The sequence below is a fragment of the Etheostoma spectabile genome, chromosome 13 (assembly GCF_008692095.1).
Source record: "Etheostoma spectabile isolate EspeVRDwgs_2016 chromosome 13, UIUC_Espe_1.0, whole genome shotgun sequence".
Lineage (NCBI taxonomy): Eukaryota > Metazoa > Chordata > Actinopteri > Perciformes > Percidae > Etheostoma > Etheostoma spectabile.
The window spans coordinates 27,651,854-27,662,718 of record NC_045745.1 but is presented as its reverse complement, the minus strand read 5'-3'; the positions used below and the strand labels follow the sequence as shown (position 1 = coordinate 27,662,718).

The window sequence follows — 10,865 nt, the reverse complement described above, 5'->3', positions numbered from 1 at the left end:
TGCACACGTGGGCAACGGAAATCTCACGAGAGCAAGGCGGCCGCAGTTCTGAGACGCATGCGGCGCAGTTGCTTTTCACCGACAGCAAGAGCCAGGCGGACCCAGGCGGACCCAGTGCATGCTGGGAAACGCCGGCTTCTCAGCTGATTTAAAATCTGATTGGTTTACAACATGATGACTTTTTATATAAACTTTTTTATCGTTTTTGAATCGGAGGGATTTTAATTGCTATTTGTCTGATTTAAAGACTTATTCTGTCCAGAACACATGTTGTGTGACTGATAGCTACGTTTAGAAGTCAGAGAGACTAAATCTGAGCACATCACGTATCATCTACAGTGTGTTGTTTATTAAAATCAGCAACAGATCGCATGTAGAGTATTTTGCCAGCTACAACTGGAGACTGTGTACCAGCTGATATGTGGGTCTGATTATATTTTATTAAATCGGAATCACACCACAGTGTTTTTGTCACTTCCTGTCCAGCCTGAAGGCGGCTGGAAACTGTCCGACTTTACCGCAGCTTTTTGTCCCCGCCCCAGCTGCTGCCGCCTGCTCTCGTCCACTTTACAGGCGAGGCGCAGTTCATCTCGAACGAACCTATTGCAAGGCTTTAACTTCACTGATGGTCTAATCTGTTGTATTTGTGCTCTCAGGTGTTACTGATGGGGAAAAGTGGGTCTGGGAAGACCAGTATGAGATCAATCATCTTTGCCAATTACATAGCTCGAGACACACGCCGCCTTGGAGCTACAAGTAAGAGCACTTTAAAGAAAGATGCTAAATGATAAATGTTTGATGCAGGGTGTTTCTCTAATATCATCTATAAAATAATCGTTTCATCCTTTGTTTAATGTAGTTGACGTAGAGCACTCCCATGTACGGTTTCTTGGCAATCTGGTTCTAAACCTGTGGGACTGTGGAGGGTAAAGTACACTTGTTCGTTATTTGCCATCTTTGGACCAGCTTTGACAATTTAAAGTCTTCCCACTAATCTGAAACCCTCCGCGTAACGGTGGTCTGTGCTCCCTTCACCCGACAGACAGGACACGTTTATGGAGAACTACTTCACCAGCCAGAGGGACAACATTTTCAGAAATGTAGAAGTGCTTATTTATGTATTTGATGTGGAGAGCCGTGAGCTGGAGAAAGACATGCACTACTACCAGTCTTGTCTGGAGGCCATCCTGCAGAACTCCCCCGACGCTAAAGTGTTCTGCCTCGTTCACAAAATGGATCTGGTGCAAGAAGATCAAAGAGATTTGGTAGGCTTAACTATTTAAATTTTATTATTTGTATGTAGAGTAGACCGTTTGACAGCCATGTTAACAGTGTCACCGGAAACACTAGTGCTACTGTCTTTTCTATTGCCACGATTGGTGCTCTTAGTGGTAGAACTTTATTAAAGAATTTTACCTGAATTTCACTCGTGATACCAGAGATGAAAATGTACTGTACCTCTAACAAAAAAAGAGTAGATAAATGAACTGATTGTATAACATTAAATGCTTAAACGGTTTCTTTTGAAAATATGAATAATCATTCTCATTAAGAATGCCTATTAAATATAACAATGGTTGTTGTTACTAAAACTGTAATTGCTTCAATACAGTCCATGTGACTGACTATCTTAAGTGTTTTTACAGATCTTTAAGGAGCGTGAAGAAGATCTGAAGAGACTGTCCAGACCTTTGGCTTGCACGTGCTTTAGGACATCGATCTGGGACGAAACCCTGTATAAGGTTGGGAGATTTAACTGGTTGTATATTTAGATTTCGGGTATTAAAGTTGACACTGTAAGAAACATGTTTTGATGTATTTGCAGGCCTGGTCTAGCATAGTGTACCAGCTCATCCCAAACGTCCAGCAGCTGGAGACAAACCTGAGAAATTTTGCGCAGATCATAGAGGCAGATGAAGTTCTTCTGTTTGAGAGAGCCACATTCCTGGTAAGAGCAATTGCTTCATCTGTTTCAACTGTGTCTGGTCAGAAACTCTGACTATAGTAATGCATGTTGTTTTTTATGGTGTTTTGTAAATGCAGGTGATCTCCCACTATCAGTGCAAAGAGCAGCGCGATGCTCACCGGTTTGAAAAGATCAGTAACATTATCAAACAGTTTAAACTCAGCTGCAGGTAAGTTCACTCTGCAGAAACATCAGCTTCCCTCCACACATCACCTACTAAATGTTTGGGATGTTTCTAAATTTTTTTTAATCAAATTTTTATTCCAGTAAACTTGCAGCCTCTTTCCAAAGCATGGAAGTGAGGAACTCCAACTTTGCGGCCTTCATTGACGTCTTCACCTCCAACACATATGTCATGGTCATCATGTCGGACCCCTCCATTCGTAAGTAGTGAGGATGAACATTTATCTGCAAAGAATGGGCAGTTAGGAAACCAAATCAGCATAATAAAAATTGGTGTCTCTTTTTTTCTAGCATCTGCAGCCACTCTCATCAATATCCGTAATGCTAGGAAACACTTTGAGAAGTTGGAGCGGGTGGATGGACCCAAGCACAGCCTGCACATGCGAATGCGCTAGCCGGTGCATTTGTTCCAGTGGATACTCTCAGCCAATCAGTCCACAGACCGCAGCTGGCATGTTGCGGTCTTCCAGCTCCGAAACGTATGAGCAGCACTGTTTCCTCTATATCTTCACATTCAATCACAGTTATATAGAAATCATATTTTCTTTTAGTCTAATTTCTACAGTGATCATAGGTATCTTGAACAGCAATACATTCTGTTGGAATTAGAATTGCCCTAACTCAACGTAATAAAGTAAAATGAATAGTTGTGTTTACTATGAAGGGGGCAACCTTTGCTGTCAAACTTTGTCGTATACAGTCGATTTGTTCACTCCATGCAGGGAATCCCAGTGATCTGGGGATGTTGTCTCCAGATGATAAGCAGCAGATTTGCAGTTTGTAAGCTGTTACACTTTTAAAGTATGAACAATATAGTTATATTCAGAAAAATATATGTGACGTGTTTTTTTCTGCTTCAACATTTTGACACTGCTCACCACTTGATCAACATTAGGGGAAAACAATGCCGTATTTAGGGTAAATATGGTATAAACATATACAAATCGGTACATATTAACCCCCTGTAAAACCACATTCTGCCCAGACATGGTTCAGGTTTCTATAATTCCCAGCAGTGCCTCTGGCCATGGGGCCTTTTGACACCCCCCACTCTTTCTCTCTCTCTTTCTCTTTCTCTCTCTCTCTCTCTCTCTCTCTCTCTCTCTCTCTCTCTCTCTCTCTCTCTGTAATGTTGCAAGCACAACACAATCAGTTCATTTCAGTGAATGTAACAACGTAACAAGCAGCTAAATGCTTGTAACTCAGGATGACTTTTGGTATCCTTAATATCCGAATAAGCACTTAAGGCCTCTGAAAATGTGGCTTCAAAAATATAATTTTACTCTTTAACAAACATTCATGACTGCATCAGAAATGATCAAGGTATAAATGGCTGTGATTCGTGAAAATTATTTTGTTGCTTTTAAAGTTGAGAGGGATCAATACTAATTAATACTGCTTTTATGGAATGCATGGGCTTCACACATGGCCTTTTATTTATTAAAACATTATTTGAGCCAGACTAAATTTTGGTTAGCATGGGTTGGTTGATTTACAGGCTAAAAGACATCTAGGCATATTGGTTTAAACTGGGACAAATTGGCTCGTAAAGGGAAAATTGGAGTAGCTACATTACATAAAAGCATAATTTAAACCATATTTTAATGATATATTCCAGTTTAGTTGACACATGTATGGAAATCTTGCCATGGAATACTGATTCAGTTTTTATTTATTTATTTATTAAATATTTAATGAAATTTAGCTCATGTATGGATATCTTTTGATTTGCTAATCACACATTTATTGTGATTTTCACATCTCATATTAGGGTTATATTTAGGCCAAGACTGAGCTCTTCATATACTGCGTATCAAGAGCTGTACCCATTGGTTTCTAATGTGATACAATAGAGAGACTTCCTATACATTCATACGGCAGGTAACTGGAGATCCCACCCCTGTACCCCCATTACCTCCTTGCCCTTCATTGTGGCCAGCTCCGCTGCAGAGGCCTTGTTCCAGCTGCGTGTATCGACACTGCTCATGTGCTTGAGTTGTATCCTGGAATGCAGAGGGCTGGAAAACCCCCATCCCTTGCTGCACAGAGGGAGTCTGCATAATGGAAATGGGAGCAACTAAATGCAAAGACAGAGTGGTGTACTCATTTTAATTTAAGATTGATTAAGACTAATTTTATAGCAAATAAACCTTTTGAACAACTGAAAAAAACAAGTTGCACATTGCGTGTGAGTCACAGAAGTGTCCCACAAACTAGATAAGAAAATGTCAAAATGTATTTATGATAATCATCATAGTATGTCTGATTCAGCTCTAATTGGGAACATAAAGACACTTGAAAATAATTGTTTGTGTATGTTAACTCAGCAAATCACCTTCTACTGTCTCTCCTTGGACTTTTTTTTTCCCCAGGAGGAGCAGCAAGAGCCTAGGTGTACAGGGCCAGAGCATAATACGTAGATGTTGAGAGAACTGAATCCCTCAGCTGATGCAGCTGAACATAAGATGTTTACAAGGGACGCAACAACTGGAACAACCGGTAATTTCCAGTGCTTTTTAGTCTGGAATCCAAAAAGTGACATTTAAAATTAATTTTGCAGGTTTTTAATGTACTCTATTTAAGAATGTTTTCTCAGCAGTAATGTGTTCTCCCTACCTTGAATAAGCTTGATCTGGGAAGTTACTATAAAGGCACCAATTAAACATGCATTCAACTCACTACTTCTGGCATAGACAAGAACTCAAAGACTGCATGGGCATAGCAGTGTTGTCCACTTTTTTTCATGTTTATTGACATGCAGACATCTCTTTACACTTAGCTAAAACATTCTCACAGTGAAAGTAACAAAAGGTCATGATGTTTTTTCATACTTTTAATGAATGAAGTATTTCAGGAGATAAAATCTTAGTGTGACCAACCGGTCGAGGCAGATTGCCGCCCACCAAGAGCCAGGTTCTTCCTGTTAAAAGTATGTCTTCCCTCGCTGCGACTGTAATAAGCGCAATTGCTCTTGAAGGCATTGTTGGGTCTCTGTGACTTATAGAGTGTGGTCTAGACCTACTCTATCTAGTGTCCTGAGATAACTTCTGTTATGATTTGACGCTATAAATAAAATAGATATAAATTGAGTTAGTGTTTTGTTGGGCTCCTTTTGTCCTCCATTTGGACATCACTCCGATGCGGAGACCCATTTGTATGGGCAAAGGTCCCAAGGTCTGTTTCATTGACCGTCTCTTCATCTGCATCCATGCCATCACGTGCATCTACGCCGCAGTCCGTTTGATTCAGCTGTCGCTCCAGCTGAGTGATGCGCTGCTTCAGCCGTTGCTGAGTGTTGTTGTATTCGCTGAGCAGACGGGCAAAGCGAGTCTGAAGGGTGTCCAGAGAGGACTCCAGCCTCTCCACCTTCTCCTCTGTGTCCTCTTTCTGCAGCCCGCCGCTCTCTGTGTTCTCATCCAGCAGACCCTCCTTCATCAGGATCTCCCGGCCCCTCTCCTCTAGCACAGTCTTAGCATTTGGATACTCGGCCACTGCCTCCATCAAGTCATCCTTAGAGAGGCAGAAGAGATCCGAGTATCCCAAGCTGCGAATGTTGGCCGTCCTACGATTTCCCATTTTACTACCTTTTATGTTCAGGATGCTGATTTCTCCGAAGCAGCTGCCAGCGGTGAGGAGGGCGTACTGTGTAACCCCGTCATCGGCCACCACAGCCAGCTTCCCCTCTTTAATGATATACATCTCCTTCCCTATGTCCCCTTTTCTGCAGATGTAGTCCCCTGGACTGAAGACCTGGGGGCGTAGTTTGAGCACAAGCTCCACAAGCAGGCCTGCCTCACAGTCTTGAAAAATGCGTACTTTCTTCAGGGTCTCCAGATGTACATTAATAGCAATCTCAGCCCGCAGTTTGTTAGGCAAATTCTTTAGCACCTCCTTCTCGTCTACGGCTTTCTTGTTGGTCCAGAGGTAGTCAAACCATTTAATGACACGTGTCTCCAGTTCTTTGCTGACTTTGCGGAAGTGCATGTAGTGTTTGATGGCATCGATCCGGGCTTGAAACTCGGCACGGGTGGCATTCATGTTGGAAATCATGGAGCCAACGTTTCCCACAATTGTGGCAAAGATCAGCACCCCAACAAGGAAGTCAAAGACTACAAATAGGTACTCCTCATCCCGCACAGGTGGAGGCATCTCTCCAATAGTGGTAAGAGTAAGAGTTGACCAGTACAGACAGTAGACGTAACTCCGAGTCAGGGAGGAAAACTCAGGTTTGGAGTGGTCTGGGAACACCCAAGTGTCCGAGCCAAATCCCAAAGAATTGGATATAGCGTAGTAGATGCAGGCGTTCCAGTGAATGATGATCAGGATGTAAAGCACTAAGTTGCCGATACGGAAGATGTTGGGGTAGTTGGTGCGTGTCTCAGTGCGATCAAAGAATTCAAACATGCGCGGGAAGCGCAGCAGACGGTTGAACCTGAGCTGTGGTGTGTGGATGCCGGTGAAGATGTACGCCAGATCAGTGGGCAGGATTGACAGTACATCCAGCTTGAACTGTAATGTTCGGACGTAGGTGTCTCTAAGCTTGGCGTGGTCCTTCACCAGCAAACCTTGTTCCAGGAATCCTGAGACGTGAAGAATAGAGCACACATTTAGTTGAGCAGTGGTCTCAGCTCACTTTAGTTTTATTTCTGCATTTTAGCATCATATAGCTCATTGTTTTGGTTTTCTGTTTTCTCATTTACCCAAGATGATAATGTGTCAGTGTTGTGTTTACGACTTGATTTGCTCCCACTAGGTAAAGAAGTTTCTGTGCTAAGTGCTAAGTTAAATCGGGTCATCAAATCATTGGTTAATGGACTGAAAGTAACCAAAACAATGCCAATTTCTACTAGGATTGTCAAATTTTTACAAAAACGTACACCTTGGAATCACAACCAAATATACACATTGGCCCTTTAAAGCTTTGCACTTCTGTGGTGTAATACATTGTGTCACGATGCCACAGGCTGTGTTTTGAAATAGGTTACCTGTGCGTAGTCGAACACAAGTGTCCATTATGTACACCAAGTCAGAGAGGTAGTCCAACACCAGCCAGCAGATGTAATTGTCCACCTGTAAGTTTTCAAAGCATGCCCTGAGAATATAAAAAGAAAAACAATTGAATGCTCCAGCCTAAACAGTAGACAGTGCCCCCCATTCACTACATCCATCACCCGTCTCTGGAGGCTGCAGGGCCCCAACAGATAACAACTGTGGTGTTAGTACCTCACTACAACGAAGAACCAGTTGTAGAGCACCGCTACGGCGATGACAAATAACCAGCGGTAGTAGGTGTTGTCGGATGGGGACACCACAAACAAATCCCACTTTTTCCTGAAAGCATGGAGAGATTGCAAATAATAAAATCTTAATAACACTGTTATATTTCTGTAGAGTTGTCCGTACATATCACTGCAAAGACATGCAGAAAAGCAGCTGCAAGATATACACACAATAGTTCTGAAATACATACTATTATTTCTAGCAACTGTGAATTTGTGTTGTGTGTGCATTATACTTTATTGAAAATGGTCTTATTTAGTGAAGCAAATATTAATAACACTGTGCAGTAGATTGCAATCACATATACAACAACATCAATTATCACTGAGTTGAATCAACACCTCTGAGTGCTGACCTGCCCTTTTTGCTCAAACCAGGACATGTCTATGACACAATGGACACATTGAGGCTATATGTTTGGTGACTTTTAAAAAGTCTGCATTTCTGGTATCAACAGTATTTGTCAGTATTACAGTATCCGTTTTATGTTTTACACAGGTAGTTTTTTGTACTAGGAATGTGTGTTTCTGTTCTTCAGGTCATTGCCTACAGTGCATAGTTATGGTTCAGGGTGACAGACAGCAGGCATACCTAAAGATCCCTTTGGCATTGTTGCCACTGGCATCTGGTTGCGTGTTGCTGATGCGGCTGGGGGCCGTTCTCAGCTCGGGGCCACGAAAGCGCTCCAGGAAGGAATCGGGCCGCTCCTCTTCCTCCAGCAGGCTTCTGTGTGCCCATTCCCTCAGTCTCACCACCAGGCTCACCAGCCTGACACACACACACACACACACACACACACACACACACACACACACACACACACACACACACACGCACACACAAGAAATATACAAGCTCTCATAATATTTTGAAGAACTTCCTCTGCATTTATGAAAGTGACAGCATGACATAAAGTACACATCTTGAGGAGCTGCATAACAACTCAAAACATATTAAGAAACTGATACAGTTTAGGTGAACTACTACAATCTCATGTGGTCTTATTTTGGCACTCTTAAAGGAGTTTTTTGTTACCTACCTCCCTACGTTACATTATGTACCCCTGGGGTAACCCTAACTCCAGTTTGAGAACCAATAAGTCTGATGATTCTACTAGGAATCACAATTCATTTTACACATTTAAGTAAAAATTACACTACTTTTATTTAGATGTTTTCTTCCAAATAGACTTGCAATAAAATGTAAAAAGTAACCTTTACGCGTTTTACTTTGTTTTGTAAAAACCTCCTCAAAGAAGATTGTTTTTGTCTTGGCTTATCCAGCATATGTTTTTGGACACATTTACTTCTATTTCTGTAAACATTTCCATTTTTACAAGTTATTGTACATGTCTTAAAATGCTTCTGTAAGCAACTGGAAAAAATCTAACAGGGTCTGATCTGATCTTCCTTTAACAAATGTTTGCATTTCTTTCTTTGGACTCTGGGATAGCAGCAGCTACAAATACATCAAGAATTAGTTTTGCACAATGACAGAATAATATGTGGAACCATTTCTCTGGTTGTATTCTCCTAGTACGCAAAATGCTTCACCAACATTTTGGTCATCATGGTCTTTGGGTGCTAGAATGCAGTATACATTAAGTGTTTATATAGCGTGGGACCTTAAAGGTCCCATATAATGCTCATTTTCAGATTCATATTTGTATTTTGGGTTTCTACTAGAACATGTTTACATGATTTAATGTTTACGAAACACTTTTTTTTTTATACTGGTTATCTTAATATACCCGTATTCACCCTCTTTCTGAAAAGCTCTGTTTTAGCACCTGTCTCTTTAAGGCCTCCCTCCCACAAAAAAAGCCCCCAAAGTGTGCTCTGACTTGTAAGCGGTACCAGATCTTACACATCTGTCCTCTTTCCGCACCATCTTTGCAGCCGGGGAATGACAGTTACGGCACTGTCATGGCACTTTGTCCTTAGTTTAGTTATGACATCACAATTGAATTTTTTTATACCTTTACAGTATGTATGTGGTATGTTGAACTGCTTCATAATATTGAAAATCATGGAAAACTAACTTTTTACAATATGGGACCTTTAAAAACCCTTAAACAAATCTCTTTCTATAAACTTTTGTGGGCTGTTTTTATAAAAGCCAGCCAAACATTAGCAACAAAATAAGATAAAATGACATAAATAGAGCTGCACAATCATGTTTCATTAGTTTCTAATAGCTTTGTGAAGGAGGGTGACGTGCCACGATGTTGGATCTTTACCTCGACATGGCTCCGTTCCTTTGAAAAGAATTTTCAGAACTGCGTCCATTGGGGTCGAGAGCAGCGATTGTTTGCAGCTCTGAGGATGTGTCATCACACACAGATGGCACCCTGGGAGTGAAAGCCCACCAAAAAAACACACATGTCAGCGTTTACATTTTTACATGTGTTGCTTCTCTGAAACAAACCTCTAAGACAAATAAATAATGCATGATTTTATAGTTGTCCTCACCGGCTGAGTATACTCTCAGCTCTCTCGATGTCATCATCCAAGGTGGTCTTCACTGACAGTTTGTGTGGCGACCGATCTCTGTCAGCCGTGTGGCCCGTCATCTTCAGACCTACAGGTGTGGACAAACACTCATGTTACAACCTCCTGCAGTCATCTCAATGTGACTCAATTTGAGGCAGTGTTGAGCATGGTTTCAGTTGACTTTTTTTCCTGTGTGTGTGTGTGTGTGTGTGTGTATAGTCAGGGGACAGCGGGACGACTGGGACTGTGTGCCACACTCCCTCACCTGGCCCGCAACACAGCAGCTGGTTGCTGTGGTGACAAAAGCGGCTACAAGAGAAACGGCATGATACTGATGCTCCACTGTTTCAAAGACCGTTTTGTCAGGGTGGAGATTCACCTAAAACCCATTTCCAACCACAACAGTAGTGACCCACCCCACCCATCCCAAAATGTGAGGGCAGTGAAAGCTTGTCACCCTCTGACGATGTGATTAGGCGACTGTTACCATTGTGTGACTAATTGGTGGATCATTAATGAAAACACAAACACAGTTGGCATGAAGCCCTAAGGCTCAGCGAGCCAATCAGCTGTTCTCCCTCAGGAGCAGCATCACTCAGGAAACCAGGGTGCTAACTGAAAGCAAAGTGTGTGCAGGGTTGCTGGGTTCAAAAAGTAGCAATTCAACTGCAAAGAGGCAAATTGCATGTATTACTGTGTTTTTAAATTTGGTGGTGTATGTTTTAGGGTTTCTTAATAAATTTCCAATTATTTCATAGAAAGTGCCTCAGAAAAAAAAACATTGTAAATTAGAATTAATTATAGGATTAATTCCAACTAATTGCTAATGTAACAACTAGCAAACAATTGTAAATGTGTGGAGAATACACAGCATTTGCCACAGATTATTTATTTATGAATAAATAATGACTTGGGTTTAAATGGAGCATCCCCCCCCCCCCCCC

At 41.7% G+C, this 10,865-nt stretch overlaps 2 protein-coding genes across 3 annotated transcripts in view; one reads left to right on the top strand and one right to left on the bottom strand.

Moving 5' to 3' along the window:
- rraga (Ras-related GTP binding A) overlaps positions 1 to 3,009 on the top strand; it is a 9,407-nt gene extending 6,398 nt beyond the window's left edge. For both annotated transcript variants that reach the window (XM_032533414.1, XM_032533415.1), the window contains exons 3-10: positions 657 to 756; positions 860 to 926; positions 1,043 to 1,265; positions 1,647 to 1,742; positions 1,826 to 1,948; positions 2,044 to 2,135; positions 2,234 to 2,349; positions 2,441 to 3,009. In XM_032533414.1, the coding sequence (XP_032389305.1) occupies positions 657 to 756; positions 860 to 926; positions 1,043 to 1,265; positions 1,647 to 1,742; positions 1,826 to 1,948; positions 2,044 to 2,135; positions 2,234 to 2,349; positions 2,441 to 2,544 (921 nt within the window). In that variant the 3' untranslated portion in view covers positions 2,545 to 3,009. The remainder of the gene's footprint in view (positions 1 to 656; positions 757 to 859; positions 927 to 1,042; positions 1,266 to 1,646; positions 1,743 to 1,825; positions 1,949 to 2,043; positions 2,136 to 2,233; positions 2,350 to 2,440) is intronic.
- Positions 3,010 to 5,184: 2,175 nt separating this feature from the next.
- On the bottom strand, positions 5,185 to 10,009 carry cnga2b (cyclic nucleotide gated channel subunit alpha 2b). The gene is made up of 6 exons (XM_032533417.1): positions 9,901 to 10,009; positions 9,669 to 9,779; positions 8,021 to 8,197; positions 7,373 to 7,480; positions 7,135 to 7,241; positions 5,185 to 6,729 (listed from the first exon to the last, which is right to left on the bottom strand). The coding sequence occupies exons 1-6, from the start codon at positions 9,999 to 10,001 to the stop codon at positions 5,240 to 5,242; spliced, it is 2,094 nt and encodes a 697-aa protein (XP_032389308.1). The 5' UTR covers positions 10,002 to 10,009; the 3' UTR covers positions 5,185 to 5,239.
- Positions 10,010 to 10,865: the final 856 nt, after the last annotated feature.